Raw genomic sequence first — 18,466 nt, forward strand, 5'->3', positions numbered from 1 at the left:
TACCAAATGAAAGCACTCACAAGGAGCATGGAGCAAATGCTAACTGGGTGACTGCAGCTCCTGACATCACTCACTAGGCCACACCCCCTTCAAACCTCCCATCAGCATAATAACACTTTATAAAATCAGTTCTTTTCTTTACAATGTCATGTATTACATTTTCATAATTATATTTTACAAGTTATTTTTCTTCATGGAATACATTCAATTCTTAAGCCTAGACACCACCGTACTTAGTAAAGTTTGATCAAAACCTTGAAGGCTCGAGGACGTTAAAGGAAGAGGAAGCCTTTTTTTTTTGGTATGGTTTTGTTTTGTTTGGAATTGATTTGAAGAAAGCAGACGGAAGTACTTGACGGAGAGTGGGCGCTGGGGAGGTGCTGTGAAAGGAGGAAAAGTGGAGGGAGGGGAAGATGTCGGGAAAAGGTGGGGCGTGTAAAGGGGAAGGGTAGAATGATAAGACCTTCGAAATTTGAAGAAACTACGACCTCAAATGAAGAGACACTTAGAGGAGGGATGGGTGGAGGTCTATTGGCAGTAAGTTTCTGCGTAAGCATTGGCTTGAGGAGATGGAAATCTGGTGTGGTGTTTTTTTAAAGTTTTTTTTGGTTTTGTTTTTGTTGTTGTGGTTTCGCAGCCACCCTTCAGCTGGCCTTTCCACAATATGAAGTTTCTGGCGCTTTATAAAAGGCAGAACAAAAGGTGAATCAAGGGTGACACGGGTAAATCCCGACCCGAGTATAGCCCGATTCACGCTGCAGGGTACATACTGGATAGCTGTAGTCATAACAACGAGAAATTTGAAACACCTTGAATTGTATCCATGTGGCTTCCTTCCAGGCTCGGCTGAGGGAGGAGAAAGGCTTTCCTCTTGGAAGGAGCAGCTTGGATTGCCGCGGTTCCCAACTATTCCACCAATTTATATTGACTGGATTGACTATGACCAAACATGAATGTATGATTTTTGTTTTGTTTTGTTTTTTGTTGTTTTTTTTTTTAAGAGGGGTGGGGGGGTGTCAGGAATGTCAATTGGCCGGCGTGTGCCAAAGGTGGCTAATTAAAGGGAAGGCAAAGGCGACGGCAGAAAGAAATGTCAGCAGGAGAGATATTTAATGGCAGATCGTGTAATGATTAAAAACGTAAACTAAATGGACGTCCCCCATCATCTTGGCCAGATATGTTTTTAGAAACAAGGAGCATGGGTTGGCATTTAATTTTCCCAAAAGTGCCATGGGAAAAACTGTAACCGTGTTTGAAGGACCACACACTGTGGGGTAGGGGGGATGTGTCCTATGATTTTGGGGCTAATAAAATAATTTAAGTTGGAAAAACTTTCAAACATAAATTAGTACAATATATGGCAATAATAATGTTTGTATCGCATTGGATAGCAAGTGAGTTGTTTGCTCTGAAACAAATTGCTGAGTTGTTTTTATTGACCGTATTTTCCGCAGTATAAGGCACTTGCGAGTATGAGGCGCACCCTCAATGAATGGCCTATTTTAAAACTGTTTTCCTGTTCAATCGCACCACATTATAAGGCGCATAGAATAGAAGCTACGATAGCTGCTGCATTTGCGTTTCACATCCACTAGATGGAGCTATGTCAAAGGGGATACAATACAATACAATGCAGCTTTATTCGGCATTGACAAATTTTGTACAAACACCGAAAACAACAAATATTTGCTCTTCAGGAGTGCATATAACAATTTTGGTCTTGCTCTCAAAGGCACACCATAGGTTGTTGCCTGTTATACATTTTTTTTTTCACAACCTACCAACTTCACTGGATGAACTTAGATTTACAGTCAGTAACGGTTCCTGATATGCGGTCACTGCCAAGCACTCGTCCATGATGCTGCCTTGGAAGAAAACATTTTTGGCAAAATGCTTGCAAAAAGTCTAGCAGCTATGTTGGCTTTTTACAAAAAAAGAAAAATAATCAATTGCCTGTGAATGCGTTCAGCGGGGGGGGGGGGGGGGGCTCTGTTGGATTATAGATGCAAGACGCTGGAGCATGCCACATTTTACCCCAGAAAATTGCTTTCATATGTTCCTACAGAGTCATAAATAGATTTCAAGATTTTTTTGGACTGTTCACATGCTCGTAAATAAATAAAATAAAGTAAAATAAAATAAATAGACCTGATCCAGTGAGAGAGACGAAAAAGAGATGCAGGCTCCAATGCCTAAAGTTATATGGTCAGAATTTGGATTCCGGCACGGAAAGAGAAAAGCGCCAAGGATCCACAACATGGAACAAGAACAGAGGTGAATTTCTCTGTGGAGATAGAAGGCCATCAATTCTCAGACTGAGTCATGAACGGACAGTTATTTGACAGTCACACCCGGATCTGGTTCTGGATTTAGCTCGTTATCTGCCCCTCTGCCTTCCTGTTGATTCCTGCTGTTACTGTACAAGCAACAAGTGACATGGCTTCATGCTTATGTGCACCCACCCCCCTCCCCCCCGCACCAGATTCAGGGCCTGTGAGACTTCCTTTGTGTGCATAAGTCGATACACACAAGCCCTTGCCCTTTTCCTGTGTCCAAATAAACAGTCCAAAACAACCGCATGATGAAGGAGCTGCCTCGTGTTTTTTTTTTTTCCCCCCCTCGTGTGTTGCATCCGTTACGTAAGCATGACTGTGCCGCTACCTTCTTCATTAAGACAGCTATCCAAAGCTCCTGCTTCCTTTGGTCACAGTTCGTTGACGTGAAGATGAACAACAGACCAGTGGATCACATGCCATACAGCATCAATGTTCCTCTCGCTACATGATAGGCTTTACATGAAAACTTATAAATGGGATGAAAAAGCTATTTTTGTATTTTGTTGTCAAGAAAACCTTGACATTTGTCTGTTGTTGCAGAGTACGTCTAGTCTCTAAAAACCCCCCCAAAAAAACAAAACAAAAAGAAAACCTCTTTGCTATTTTTATGTGCTAAGATGCCACAAGATGGTGCCAAGGAGCTGGCTAATAATTCTAACGTACTAATAGATGTCAAGGGCGCATGATACATCTCAACCGACAGACTAACGTTTAGCCTGGGTTGTTAGCAGAACTTACGGAGAGCCTTTGTCGCAAATGTATGTTTTCGCAATAGCTATTAAAATAGCTGAATCATCCTTCAGATTTGAAATAAATGGCTGACGCATTTATTTTGAGGGTTAAAGGTGTAAGAAGAGTTTCAAATGAGTGATTTGGGATAATAGTTTGTGGTGTATTTACGGTGTAAAATATAAATAGAGGCAGTTATAAACATTTGAAGGACCATCAGTTGATGGTGTTTTAGCTACTGCGTATGGTTTACAGTATTGAGTTGAACACTTTGAATCTATTTAATAATCCAGATGTTCTTAAGCAAAATAAATATGTGTCTGTGATTCACATGTGGCTTCCCTTGTGGGTTTTAGGTAACCACAGCATGTATCCCAGCTCCTGCCAACGACCTGGTAAGTCTCTATGATGTGCTTGCATTTGCTCTCAAAAGCATTCTGTACTCTCCTTTTTAGCTCGCAGCTACAGTATGTTACGGCCGCTCCTCATGATGGCAACTGAGGAAGGGTCAAGCAAGTACAGTACAATCAAAATTCCCAAACACACGAATAGATAGTCGACACAAATGAACTGAACAGATGACGGTTATGACAAGGAACTAATTTGGCCAGCCTCAGGTACTGACTTCCAACACAACAAAACACAACAGCTTTTCCTGAAAACAATAATGGCCTTTTGAACATCCATCCATCCATTTTCCGATCCGCTTTATCCTCACAAGGGTCGCGGGGGGTGCTGGAGCCTAACCCAGCTGTCTTCGAGCAGTATGCAGGGTACACCCTGAACTGTATGCCAGACGATCGTAGGGCACACAGAGACGAACAATCATTCGTGCTCACAAAATTTAGAGCATTCCATTAACCTGCCATGCATGTTTTTGGAATGTGGGAGGAAACCAGAGTACCCGGAGATAACCCACACAGGCACGGGGAGAATATGCAAACTCCGCACAGGAAGGCCGGAGCCGGAATCGAACCCTGAATCTCTGTACTGTGAGGCTCACACGCGAACCAGTCTACGCCGCGCCTCCCCCTTTTAAACAGTGGCGCTTAGTTTTTGCAGGCGGCACACCAAAAGCTAGTTGCAAATTGGGGTCACTCTCCCCAATCAGCCACCAACCAGCAAAGAGCAGGGAAGATCTACCACACACATGCAAAGATTAACCACAACACAACCCCCCCACCCCAAAATAAACATCCGCAAAATATCGTGAAATCCATTATATATATATTTTTTCAAAACCATTGAATGGTTTTCTTCCCCAATTTGCTTCTGGGGAGGCGATTCCTCGGTCAACACAGCTCTCTTCATTTCTCATGCACTGCAGGATTCCTGTCTTGAAGAACAATGTTGATGTTGGTGTAGGAAGTAGTCATGTTTATCCATTAGAGAATCTGTTTGTTTTATTAACTCTCCTTCCCTTCCTCTGCGCCCCCCCTCGCTTCTCTGCCCTCCCTCCTCTTTCTCACCCCTTTCTTTTTCTTCACGTTTTGTTTTCTTGCTCTCCTTCCTTCCATATTCTGCCATTTTGCTTGTCATCTTTCCTCATTTGCTTCCAGCAGCGTAGAGGGACAGCTCCGCCTCGAAATGCCCAACACCTGGTAAGCATCTTCTTGTCCTCTCACTGCTCTTTCGACCTTCTGCAGAGAGGGGCCACGTGGCAGGGATAGCTCAAGTGCGATCGAAACCCCCCAGGTGACCCGTCATTGTGTCAGGGGATAAATGAGGGAACGCTGTAAAATACATTGCATTGAATGGCAAAACATTTACTTTGCAGTTTCCTCTGTTTCCCCCATTATCTTTAGTGTTGTGCCTATCTTCAAAATGTCATCTACACACACACACAGACACACACAGGTAGTAAATGTAACATGTTCTCTCTTGCATCATGGACCACACTTTGGAAAGGACACTTTTCTAAGTCAACAAAACAGTCAAAAATACATTGTGAATGAAATAAAATAAAATATCGATGTGGTATATTTTTCTTTTAATTGTGTTCATGCCGAGGAAATTGAGCATTTAAGACACGGGTGCCAAAGTCAAGGCCCGGGGGCCAGATCTGGCCCGCCACATCATTTTTTGTGGCCCGCGAAAGCAAATCAAACATGGCAACTTCCATGATGCTTGCTAAAATATGTACCAAAATTTCAAATTTCCATATGTAATAAATAAGAGAGACATTGGAAGCATTTTCTTGTTACCAAACCCCTCATTACAGTAACTTAAACAATAGTTAACTGTTATTCTTGACTTCTTCATATGATTTCAGTCATAATGGCCCTCCAAATCAAAATGCTAACTAAAATGTGCCCCGTGACGAAAATGGGTTTGACACCCCTGATTTAAGAACTCATTTTAACAGCATAAGACAGGATCACACTTTCACAACAGATGTCAAAGAACAAAATAGGACTTGCATAGGAGATTAAAAAAACAAACAAACTGTATTCTTATTGTGTGTTTTGATGGCATTCTCACTGCAGGGCTCCACCAAGTCGTTGACCTACACCAAGCAGAGAAACACGCTGCCGAGGTAAAAGGTCATCTCATTCTTTCATTTACGACGCAGCTCATGAGTTCTTTCCGACAAAGAGAGGAATCTCTGTCTGGGCTTTCTTTTGCTTGTGTCTTGCACTTCACTTTAATGACTGCCCTCTTTTTCCTCCTAAAAGATCACCTCTCCTTCGTTATAGAAGTTCGATTTTAGCCCATGTTGCTGCAAGCTGCCACAAACAACTTTCAGTGACACCCCCCCCCCCCCCCCCCCTCTCACGTTCCACAGGAGCTTCAGTGTGGATCGCGTGATGGAGCGAGTGATGGAGCGCCACTATGACTTTGACCTCACCTACATCACCGAGAGGATCATCTCTGTCTTCTTCCCACCCAAGCTGGAAGAGCAGAGGTACCGCCTCAACCTGAAGGAGGTGGCCGCCATGCTCAAGTCCAAGCATCAAGACAAGTTTCTGGTGAGGCAAATGATGACTATCTTATGTATTTATTTTATTTTTTTTAATGCAGAGCACATCCAGACTGGGCAAGAGTTTAGGTACTCGCACAATGCCGAATGAGCTCCAATACAAGTGTTTCTCCTTTCCGGAATGCTACTGCTTTTTTATTATTTTTATTTTTTTGCTGACTGTATTGTAGCTAGATTTGAGCAAAATATTGATTGAAACAGCATCTTACAGTATTAGATGTACTAGTGATAAAGGAATCCTTTCATGCACCCTGTAACCTGATAACATAATCAGCTGTCCACTGTAGTAACCGCTGTCCCCGAAAGGGTTAAAATGACACAATCAATCAAGAGATTTATTTATTTTGTTTCTGTTTCAGCTCCTCAATCTCTCCGAAAGGCGCCATGATATGAGCCGATTGAATCCAAAGGTCGCGATACGTTCTGCATTTGTCATTTCATTTTCACCTTTCTTGAACTCACTTCCTATCACGTGATCATTTTCCTCCGCCAACAACAGGTTCACGACTTTGGCTGGCCCGACCTTCATGCTCCGCCGCTGGACAAAATCTGCGCCATATGCAAGGTCATGGAGATGTGGCTGACCTCTGACCCCCAGCACGTGGTGGTCCTGCACTGCAAGGTCAGAGTTCATGGGCTCACTGGCTTTTTTTTTCCCCCCAGACAGATGTTTTAGGTCTTTCCCAGAGTTTCGAAACGCTTTGAAAGTTCAATTAAAAAACAAAAAAGGCGCATAGTATCTTCCGATAATGAAGAGGATCATCCTATATCCTGTCTTACACATAATTATGGTTGATGTATGAAAAGCTGTAGGTAGGAAGTTGAACACGAACTAACACGTTGATGTTAAAACCATACGTACCATCATGTAAAGATTGTCACATTTGAGTGGAGGAATGGTAACTTTTTCCACTGCTGCTCAGAGCCGAGCAGACAACAAAGTTAACCAAGCACTAAGCGGCTTGACTGGATGTGAACGTTTTGGGGTTTTTTTTTTTTTGTTTTTTTTTTGGTCGAAGACAATTTAAATCGTGAACCCAGACCATGTCTGTGGTGTGCTGACGTTCCCGAGCCACATGTAAGTCTGCCCCGGCTGTAATTCATCCGAAAGACCGACGTAAACAAGATTTCTTCGGGGCGGGGAATGCAGAGCCCTTCACCGAGAAGCGCGCTGTGCCTAACAAGCTTTAATTTGTGAGTGTAGCGGTGCAGCCTCCTTTGGTGTTATCTGGAGGGGTCACATTAGGAATTTGATGCTGGAATGTTCTTGGAATGCTTCGGGATATTTGGAGGCAAAAGGCACGGGGAAAGCTTGATCATTTCAGCGCGGTCATTGTGGAATGCGTGTGATTGCGTGTTCAAAGTTCTCCAATCTATTTCACCCCAAATTGAACAAAACTGAACAAATAGGTGATTGGATGTGGAATAAATGTTTTTACTTTTTTTGTTTTGTTTTATATTTTTCCTGCAGGGTAACAAAGGCAAAACAGGAGTGATCATTGCAGCCTACATGCACTACAGCAAGATCTCAGCAGGGTGAGTGTTTCAGACACCAAACATCAGCTTTGCTTTGTTATTTGATCAAGCCTAATTAAAGAAAAAAAACTTGTTCGGAGCGTCTCAGCCTTATAGTTCAAGTGAAAAAAAAAGTTTGTTGCATTTTCATTTTTTAAAAAATATGGATATTGGCTGCACCCATTAACCCTTTCAGGGACAGCGGTGACTACAGTGGACATCTTATCATGTTATCAGGTTACAAGGTGCATGAAAGGGTTAAAATCATGTTTGTCCAACATAAATCCATCCATCCAACTATTTTCCGATCCTCTTTATCCTCACAAGGGTCGCGGGGGGGGGGGGGGTGCTGGAGCCTATCCCAGCAGTCTTTGGGCAGTAGGGGGGGGGACACCCTGAACTGTTTGCCAGCCAATCGCAGGGCACACAGAGACGAACAACCATCCACGCTCACATTCACACCTAGGGACAATTTAGAGCGTTCAATCAGCCTGCCATGCATGTTTTTGGAATGTGGGAGGAAACCGGAGTACCCGGAGAACACCCACGCAGGCCCGGGAAAAACATGCAAACTCCACGCAGGGAGGCTGGAGCTGGAATTGAACCCCGTATCTCTGCACTGTGAGGTCGACGTGCTAACCACCGGACTACCCGTCCAACATAAATATTGCACAAAATAAAATAGTATTAATGTTGGTGAAACATCCATCCATACATACATACATGTCATACAAGTGTAAAAATAAGTTAAGAGACATAAGAGCGATAAAACTCCCAAGCCTTAACTTGAATGAGGAATTACAAAGTTGCAATTCGTAGGTCATTTGCCTCATGCATGTAATTCTTTCCTCAAAGGCCGGAAAAATCTCATTTCCATTCTGACCTTCCTGGGAAATTTGATGAATTAAGCCCTGTGGATTTAGTACAGGAACACTGGAATCCTGTGGCCCGTGCCAGCTGTATCCTCTCCATTTCATTTCTGGCATGAAGAGTGTCTGGTGTGAGACCCATCATGGAAATTTTCTACTGAAAGCGCGTGTGCGTGCGCCTGTGCGCTTGCATTTTTTTGTTCAGGGCGGATCAGGCTCTCAGTACTCTTGCCATGAGGAAGTTCTGCGAAGACAAGGTGTCCACTTCCCTCCAGCCATCCCAAAACAGGTAGGCTGCGAGAGGGGATGAAGGTTGTTGAGGTTTGATTCAGCCTCTCTCTGTCTCGATTCTGTTCTATTCCGTTCTTTTGTTTCTATTTGGTCCAGGGCTTGCTTTGTACGGTGACAAATAATTATTGATAAATTGTCGCAATTCTCCATCTGCCAATGTACGAGCTCTTGCATTCATGTAAACATGTTTTCAATCTTTCTCAGGTATATCTATTACTTTGGGGGTCTTCTGTCTGGAGCCATCAAAATGAACAGCAGCCCACTTTTCCTCCACCAAGTTCTCATCCCGTCACTCCCCAACTTCCAAGGGGAAGGAGGTTTGTGTTCACTCGCCTCGGTTTATTTCATTGATATCACCATGACAACTATGACAAAAGAGAACGTGAGCCAGGGGGCTGTTTCAGGCTGAACGGCGAGGACCTTTCATTTCACAAAGAGGGCTCGATGTATCCGGCGGGCATGTCACAGAAACGTCTTGTAGAAAGTCTCGCTTTCGGTATCCATCACGGTCATGTGATGATGTGATTTTGAGCCACCAAATGCACAATGGTAACACGCGGTGTGTGCGAGACCCGATGCCTCAACAGGTCGTCCCTGCTGAATCCCGGCAATGTTAACCGCTTCCACTGTTATAGTTGGTCCCATTCAGCACATCACCCGCAGGAACACAAGCGCGTTTATCTTTAATCGGATGATGGGCTCCGTCGGGATGGGAGGATCGCAGTCAGCGCATTCTTCTGACTTCGGGATGATCATAAGGGCTCCATCTGTCTGATTGTCTCTGCAGGTTACTACCCCTTCCTGAAGATCTACCAGTCGATGCAGTTGGTCTACACTTCAGGCATATAGTGAGTCTCTTGGCCAAAAAAAAAAAAAATCTGGATGAATATAGTTCTGTCATATCATAATAGGTAGCGATAGTCTTTATTCTCCCTTCAGTGTATCGCTGCTGACTCGTTGTCCTTTCGTTGCTGTTTGGGGCCCCGTGAATTCAATCAACACACAAGTGGCCCAGCATTGATTTTCAATGTCACTGCTTTCATGTTCCAGCAGCATCAAAATGAGTCCAAAACCATTCCAACTCATGATTTTGTTTTCTTCATTTTTGTGGCAGTGCCCCAGATTCAGTCGATGGTGTTCTTTGATATCGTTTCTCCTTCTTCTAATATTGGCCAGCAGCATTTATTTACTTCACTGCACTACGGATGTCCTGATCACACTTTGTTGTCACGCAAGTCTGAGTCTTTGTATTTAAGAATCTGCCCATACTGAGTCCCGATCCGATACCTCGACAATACTTTAACCCTTTCAGGGACAGCGGTTACTACAATGGACATCTGACCATGTTATCGGGTTACAGGGTGCGTGAAAGGGTTAAAATGAAAAGTCTACCTTGTATCTTTCGTCATGTGTTGTGCTCTCTATTTGACCCACAGTGACCTTCACGGAAGCGGGGGAAGGCGACTGTGCGTGACCATCGAACCAGCGCTACTGCTTAAAGGTGACATCATGGTGAGTTCACTCTGAAAGGAAATGACAGAGAAGCCCAGATCAGGTTGATATCGTGACATTATCTGAAACAAACATTTACCAAATAGGGCAATCTGTGGATTCCTGCCATTGCGAGTGGATAAAAAGTAGTCGTAATCTAAACAGACAAACACCAGACCTAATTACTGTCGGTCTTCTTGAGTCATACAATACTGTACGGCCACCTAAAAAGTGTTTTTTTTGGCAATCATGAGGAAACATTAAACTACCCAAATGCTATTTCCACATTATATAGAAAAGATATACCGGTAGTGTCTAAAAATTCAATCAAATTAGCCTTTCTAATTCTAGCCCAAATAAATTCTGTTAAAAAAAAATCCTAATGGAATTAAATTGATGTCGCTGATCTTGCAGTGGTACACTGCAGGCAGTGTGGGAACGGTGTCCACTCGGTGGGATGTCTGAATGTGGGTGTGAATGGTTGTTTGTCTCTACATGTGCACTACCACTGAGTGGCGACCAGTTCAGGGTATAGTCTGCCATCCGCCTGAGGTGAGCCGGGATTAGGCTCCAGCAACTCCCCGCGACCCTCTTCAGGATAAGCGGTCTTGAAAATGGATGGAATAAAATAGAGGGACGCACTACTATAATGCTCTATAACTGCAGTCCCCATTTAGCAAGAAAGTAATGCCTCCTCATCACTTGTCATCTTGTCGTTACAAAAATATGTTTGGGGTTTTAAAATTAAATGTATATAATATATACACATATTTTTTTTCATCCATTTTCTTATCTGGTCGCGAGCGTGGTGGAGCATTTCGCAGGTGTCATCGAGCAGTAGGCGGGGTACAACCTGAACTGGATGCCAGCCAATCGCAAGGCACACACAGACAAACAACCACCCACACTCACACTCATACCTCGGGACAATTTAGAGTGTTCAATCAGCCGGCCATGCATGTTTTTGGAATGTGGGAGAAAAACTGGAGTACCCGGAGAAAACCCACGCAGGCAGGGAGAGAACATGCAAACCCTACACAGGTAGGCCGGAGCCGGAATCGAACCCTGCACCTCTGCACTGTGAGGCCTGCAATATAATTCATAATTCTCTGTATAAATTCCCGAACCACCTCACTGTCTGTTCTTGACAACCCAGCCACTAATCCGAATGAAGTATGCTGCAACAACAAAATAAATAAAATTGAAAAGTAACAAAAGTAAAAAGCACACCTGAGTTATATTGTGATTTAATCGGTTATCAAGAAGATTTATCTTGCAGGCTTGTTTTGACAACCATGTATGTATGGTACTGTACTTTTATGGTACTGTACTTTTTATGCGTCGGCCTCATTCTCTGCTGCCCCCTACAGGTCAAATGTTACCACAGGCGAGCCCAAAGTGCTGACAGGGACAACGTGTTCAGGCTCCAGTTCCACACTTGCACTATCCATGGATCCCAACTGTGGTTTGGTAAAGGGGAACTGGACGAAGCTTGCACAGGTACCTTTACAGTGTATTAGAGGTGAAAACTATTCGGTAATGACAGCCGTGTTCATTTGCTTTTTCTTAATAGTTTTTCCTGACTTCTCAATTGCTTTTCCAAAACGTTTAGCTTGATTTTGAAAATTATTGCAATGCACAATACATCTTTATATCGTGCGTTCACAACAGCCGCAGCTGGGCCAAAGCGCTTCACAGAGCATTTCACATGTAACAATAATACACCGGAACATATAACATAAAACAATAACGCAATGTTACAATAATACATATGTAACAACACTTTTTTTGTTTGAAGTGGTTAGAGATAAAGGAGGGGAGAATCAAAATCAAATTAAATCAAACGTGGGCATTACGATTGCGTCATTTCCTGCATGGAATACAGATTGTGTGAAACTGAGAAATTGCTTGTGTGTGGTAGACCCCAAGTTATAGTTTATGAAGCGTCAAAGATGTACTTGAGTACACCGTTGTGGTTTTACGTAACCGAGAGCACATCTGGGGAAGATATTAGTCCGTACTAGAGGAAAGAATTGAATTACAGCCGACGGGTCAACATTGCGTGTGTCGTGAAGTGATTCAATCTACTGTGACTTGCTGATGTCATGTCGATGATCTGAGTTGTTAATCTTCATGGTCGTTGTGGGTCTATCCTAAAAGTTTGATATGTATTCCCCCCCCCCCCCCCCCCCCCCCCCCTCAGATGAACGTTTTCCATTGGATGCCACGGTGGAGTTTGTCTTTTCAACTGGACCAGAGAAAATCAAAGGTCGGGGCACTCATTCATCTTCAAGTCATTGCTGACTCAAAATCACTTCTACGTTCTCTCGTCGTCTGCCACTTTTCCATAACTACTCATTGCAGATGGCAAAACTGTACTTCAGGGTTCTCATTCTTCCACGTGCTTTTTATTTATGGACCTTTTAAGGACTTTTGAAGGCTAATTTAGCCATTTTTGAAGGACTTTTTCTCTAATCAGCAGGGGATTCACGGTGGATTGAATGAACAGAAAGCCACATATCACTGAGCTGGTGTTCAAATCATTGCTGCCAAAGGAAGGGCACATCTTTTCCTTTTTTTTTTTAGGGGCAATCAGCTAAACCCTTTATTTGACACACTGTATGTCAAATTGGCCCGAAATGACCCGAAGTGATCACGTAATCATCATCGGAACTGATCGGAGACGGCGGGAAAAGCAGAGTGGGAACCAGGAAGGCGTGTAGCCTGACAGCGGGGTTTGAGGGAAAGGGCACCAGGCGCCCTTTCCGACAAAACTATTAATTGGGAGGGTGGGGAAAATGACATACACAAATGAAATGAACACCATAGGTTAATTTTTAAGGATTTTTATTTTATTTTAGAAGCTTTCCCTGAAGATTAAGGACAATTACGTACATAATTTTACAACTTCTTTTTTTTTAATGGATTTTTCTGACTTAAGGACCCGTGGGAACCCTGTAACTTAAAATGAACGTTGAAACACAAGTCTCGCATCTCTCCACAGGTCGTGAGTACCACAAAAATGACCCGGCCGTCACGGTTGATTACAACACTGCTGACCCTGTAGTTCGCTGGGATTCCTACGAAAACTTCAACCAACGATACCAGGACAGTCTTGAGGGTAAAAGTTCAGCGTATTTTAACGCCCTTTTTTAAAGGGCTAGTTTTGCCGAATGCTGAGTTCCTATAATGGTGCAAGACATTCAAAATCAGAAGTACTGTATTTTCATCAGATGTTAACATGGGCATATTAACGGGTTATTTTTGTCACAGACATTGCCCACACAAGAGGTCCTGTTGATGGCAGCCTCTATGCGCAAATAAAGAAACGCCGGGACCCAAGTTCTGGTTCTGTTTCTTCAACCAATGGCAGCAGCCACGGGGCAGAGGAGAGACCCGATCAATTCCTCTCTCATCACTCTGACTCGGCCCTTTCAGCACATTCGAGCCCCTTTAACCAATCATCCATCCATCCCGACCACCGCGAAGAGACATTACGTCCACCGCCTCCTTCCAGGCAAGAACGAGAGGAGCTTGAGCGTCTGCTCGGAGGCATAGAGGGAAGCCGGGATGTCGAGCGAGAGACAGCCATCTTGGATGACGGCGATTCGTCACCTTCGGAACGGACCGAGACACTGAGGCTCAGCAGGTCCTGTTCGTGCCGAGATGGATACCGGTCTCAGCGCTGTGCAGAACCTGGATGCGACCGCACCCTCCTAATGCCAAATGGTTACTGCCTTGATCGAGCACCTGGTACCAATGGGCACCACGGGGCCACTCCTTCTCCCATCCCCAACTCAGCTGCTCCTCCCTCACACATGGACCTGTGCCAGCACTATAGTCCACACCCCCACCAGTCTCTCCCACCACCGGACCTGGTGTGGGATCGCCAGAGCAACCAGCAGCACTGCCGCTCCTGCTCGGAAGCTACCTCCTCACGTCATCTCTGCCCCTACCCTTCGCTTGACCACAACCATTCTCACTATCCTCTCTCTGCACCGGCTCGCGTCTGCTGTCGAGAGGACGATTACAGTCCCTACCACCTTCCTCCTCTGTCTCACAGCCACCACCATCCCCACCCTCACAACCCCAAGTCCTCCACCAGCCCACCCTATCATGAAGTAATGCTAATGGAGAGTCTACCGCCCCCTGGCTGCTCTTGCAGGGATTGCAGTATCAGGAGAGAAGAAGCATCAGTAGCCTATCACAGCCTCAGGCTTGATCGGGGCAACGGCTATCACTGGGACAGAGAGGCAGAACTTCAACAGCCGGGGCTACGAAGAACAAGGGAGGCAGAATTAGCCCGAGGGGGATCGGAGAGCCATTGGGAGAGGCGCGGCCGAGAGTTCTCTCTCCCTTGGGAGCGAGACAGAGAGGCGGAGCTCCAGTGGGAAAGGGGGAGAGAGGCGGATTACTGGCACAAGAGGGACACCGTGGCTTCCTATGGGCCGCAGGGCCACAATCACCACGCCTTCACCTTTGACCCCTTGCCATCATGTCACCCCGGCTATCCGGAGCCTTCACGGTCCCAGGCTCATTCGCACCTCGACCTCAAGTACAGCAGCAGTAGCAGCGGCTACCAAACGCCCCGGCAGGTGTGCCCGTGCTCGCCTTACCAGCCGTCACCGTCTGAAAGCAGGGGCTACGCCTCAGGCTACCAGTCCGAGTCCACTTCGCCGTTGCCACCCGCGTCCTCCATGATGGGACCCTGTAGCCATAGCAGTGGGTCAGCCGAGCATAATCCCAGTCACCACCGTCACCATCCGGACGCACAGCAACCATACAGCTCCGACTCACATGCGGGTGAGCCACGCTTTTCATTGACATTCATGACTTTCGTTGCTGTTTTATTTCTTGCCACTGATGAATTCCGTGATGTCATTTGGCAGACGGCATTCGTAACTCAGGTGAAAGTGTGGGCTGGAGGGACCACATCACCAATGGTTCTTTTAAAAGAGGCCACAGAGAAGGACACGGCGCGTGCTCTACCCCATCAGACATGTCCGGACCGTCCACTCCCGTCCATACAAGCAGTCCTCTGCGTACGCAGGAAAGGTATTAGACTTGTTTTCAAAGTTTCTGTGATGACCAACGCCAAGCCAGTGTAAGGTTGCAAATATTGTGTTGTTCGTAGTAATACAGCAAGCTCTATGATCAACTGAATGCTAAAACACCGTTATTGTAACTATCATTCAGCGTTCATCACACTACTTTAACTTTTCTGCTTCCAACTTTGTGCGAACAGTTTGGGGAAGGCCCTTCTCATCAACCATGATGAGTGTGGGATTTTCCATGTGAAATTTAAATACCTTCCAATTGTATTGCCTGCATTGAATCCAGATGAAACTAACGGCTTCTGAAACTGCCGGCAGATTCTTTTTTTTCCGATTTTGGTCTGGGCTCCACATGGATATAATTTAATTCTAATATCCTTTAAAAAAAAAATCACTCTCTACAATTTGGGAGCTCTGAACCATCAAGTACCGTGAATTCTGTTCTTTTGGATGAAGGGACGAAAACCCCCCAAAAACAATAAAATGGTGCAGAAAAGTTTTGAGCGGAAGATGTTAAAATTGTAACTGCAACTCCGTGGTTTTGTCTATGTTGACTTTATAGTTATAATGGCAAGCGCCCCAATGATTGTCCATATAGCGCTATAATCTTTATTATCTTTAGTAGTTTATACATGATTGAGTAAACAATCTCAAATGTTTCATGACATTTGCTCTTGGCTTTCGAATGGAGGGTAAAAGTTTGCGTTGTTGTCATATCCTGGTACTTTGTCCCTAATAATGTAGTATTACAACATTAATATCTACCCATATATATTTTAGTCCCAGTCCAGGAAGAGAGTACGGGATCCGGAAAACAGTCATCAGCAGTGACCACGAGGCATCACAGCCCCAGGATGGGCAATACTCTTCTGCTAACGTCATCCAGGTGGCCATGGAGACCCCAAGAAGCACCTCGCCAATGAAAAGCCAACCGTCAAACACAACCTCACTCACCCAAACAGACTCGCACAACCACTGCACTGCACCAACTGCTCCGCCCCCGACAACAACCGCCCCACAGCAGCACTGTAACCATGATGGACAATCATCAACACAGAATAGTCGTTCGGACTCTGTGATGACATCCGCGTCTGTCCAAACCTCAGCCGCACCGGCTCACCATTCCCAACATCCCACTTTGGAGACCCCTCATCCGTCCGAGGCTGCCGCGGTGCCTTCCTTGTCGACTCAGGCAGTGTGTCACCCTCCAAGCCAAACCCAGGCCACCAACTCGGTAGCCAGTCACTTGCCGCAGGTGAATGGATGTTCTTCTCCAACCAGGGCTTCCCTCCCTGAAGTCCCCAAATCTCCCAGCAGCCCCAATTCTACAAGTTCCCACGCAGCCCCCACCCCTGCGTTGTCTTCAACCCAGGCCGCGTCCAGCAGCATGGAAGGATCTCCCGTTTCAGAGAGCCCCGTTCCTGGCTTTGCCACTCTGGGTAGGAAGTTGATGATGAGCGGCTCTGACCTCCACCATCACAACCAGATTCCCGTCCACCACGGACCCCCTCAACACCCCTACCCAAGAATGGAACACAACCCGCCAATAGACATCAATAAGAGACACTACTACTCTGCTCACCCCCCACAGCTTCATCAAATATCTGTCTCCAACTACTCCACCATCTCCATACCACTTCCTCACCCACAGCCTCCTCTTCCGGAGAAACGGCATCATCAACCCGGCTCACCCGCCGAAGAAGCGGAGGCTCAGAAACCAACCGTGAGCCACTCCAGCAATACTCAGCATCAGCATCATGTCACCTTCTCGCCAACCGTGGGGGAAATTGCACCCTGTGAGAACCAAAGTGATGTTGGCTCTGAGGAGCCTGAGAATGGAAACAGAGTCAGTGTCAAGTTTGTCCAGGACAGTTCGAGGTTCTGGTATAAGCCAGGCATCTCCAGAGAGCAAGGTAGGTTTGAAAAGAGGATGTGGATGTGACATGTAACATTCTTAATTGTTGTACAAGTGTTTAAAAAAATAATCCTCAACAAAACACTGTAGCTTAACTCTGACAGTGGTTAAGGTGGTTGGATACTTAACTTCTGATGTATATTCTTTGACTGATCTGGTCGCGTTCTCTTTACACATATTGTTGAAGGTTCTCCTTATAATGTATGTGTTGCAAAAAAATACAAACCCATGTTTGGGGGGGGCGGCAATAGGGCCATTATGACAGCGAAACCACCAAAATTTTAATCGTCTCATGGTGTTATTACTTGTGCACAGCGCACTAATGGATGACTAGCTTTGAAATCAGTCCTCTCAATGATGATGTTTTACTCAATTATTGTTCAAGTGAGTGTAAACGGGGTCACAAAATGACAACAGTATTTATTACTTGTGACAATTTGAGATTTCAGTACAGATTTTAGCGAGCTGACACAGGTCATTTTCTTTCGTGGGCCACATAAAATAATGCGGAGGGCCGGATCTGGGCCCTGGGCCTTGAGTTTGACACCTGTGCTTTAAAGGCATTTTTTAAAAACTTATATATTCCACTGTAATTCTATGTCTTTTAACTTTAGGATGTCTAAAATGAGCAGTCTCTGTGACATAACATGCTGAGTCACAATCATCCTAACATTTTGATTTTGCTTCATCGTAGCAATCGTTGCTTTGAAGGAGAGAGAGCCTGGGACCTTCCTGATCAGAGATAGTAATTCCTTCCAAGGTGCTTATGGCCTGGCACTGAAGGTGGCCACACCTCCTCCTAATGTCAACCAGCACAGCAGTAAAGGTAAAGTGAAAAGAAAAATGCATGTACTGTATACAGTGTGCTACTGTCGACCACAGCTCACACCTAAACTCTCGGGTCACTGTATATTTATTATGGTGCTTGTAGTTTGCAGTGGTGTCAAACTGATATGAATGTAAATTAGAATCACAACTAAGCTTGGCACTATCTCCTCTTCGTATTGTGTTTAGTGTAGAGTGGTACCTCTACTTATGAAATGAATTGGTTCTGGAAGAAATTTCTTAACAAGAACATTTGTAAGTAAAGACACGTTTTCTATGTAAATGCCCTAATCCATTCCAAGCCCCCCAAAATTCAGACATAAATGTTTTCTAAAACATTAAAATGCATCAAAATATGTAACAAATACATGTTACAATTAGATTATTGCACAATAAATGAGAGTTGTGCATAATGTAAAAAACAAAGAATGGAGTAAAGAATAAAAATGATGGTCATTTAA

The 18,466-nt window shown here is 44.8% G+C and overlaps 1 protein-coding gene across 4 annotated transcripts in view; it reads left to right on the forward strand.

Annotated features, from left to right (window-relative positions):
• The window catches only part of tns2a (tensin 2a), a 53,907-nt gene that overhangs the window by 29,183 nt on the left and 6,258 nt on the right, over positions 1–18,466 (forward strand). For 3 of the 4 annotated variants that reach the window (XM_086108787.1, XM_086108768.1, XM_086108796.1), the window contains exons 4-21: positions 3,422–3,460; positions 4,625–4,666; positions 5,552–5,601; positions 5,851–6,034; positions 6,405–6,455; positions 6,545–6,667; positions 7,517–7,581; positions 8,635–8,718; positions 8,925–9,037; positions 9,508–9,568; positions 10,157–10,232; positions 11,582–11,711; positions 12,415–12,480; positions 13,216–13,332; positions 13,485–15,014; positions 15,101–15,266; positions 16,046–17,178; positions 17,875–18,006. In XM_086108787.1, coding sequence (XP_085964913.1) covers positions 3,422–3,460; positions 4,625–4,666; positions 5,552–5,601; positions 5,851–6,034; positions 6,405–6,455; positions 6,545–6,667; positions 7,517–7,581; positions 8,635–8,718; positions 8,925–9,037; positions 9,508–9,568; positions 10,157–10,232; positions 11,582–11,711; positions 12,415–12,480; positions 13,216–13,332; positions 13,485–15,014; positions 15,101–15,266; positions 16,046–17,178; positions 17,875–18,006 — 4,162 coding nt within the window. The remainder of the gene's footprint in view (positions 1–3,421; positions 3,461–4,624; positions 4,667–5,551; positions 5,602–5,850; positions 6,035–6,404; positions 6,456–6,544; positions 6,668–7,516; positions 7,582–8,634; positions 8,719–8,924; positions 9,038–9,507; positions 9,569–10,156; positions 10,233–11,581; positions 11,712–12,414; positions 12,481–13,215; positions 13,333–13,484; positions 15,015–15,100; positions 15,267–16,045; positions 17,179–17,874; positions 18,007–18,466) is intronic. The other variant, XM_086108777.1, reaches the window with a different exon arrangement.

Source organism: Hippocampus guttulatus, chromosome 1, assembly GCF_054856545.1.
Source record: "Hippocampus guttulatus isolate MCC_2025c chromosome 1, RoL_Hgut_1.0, whole genome shotgun sequence".
Classification (NCBI taxonomy): Eukaryota; Metazoa; Chordata; class Actinopteri; order Syngnathiformes; family Syngnathidae; genus Hippocampus; species Hippocampus guttulatus.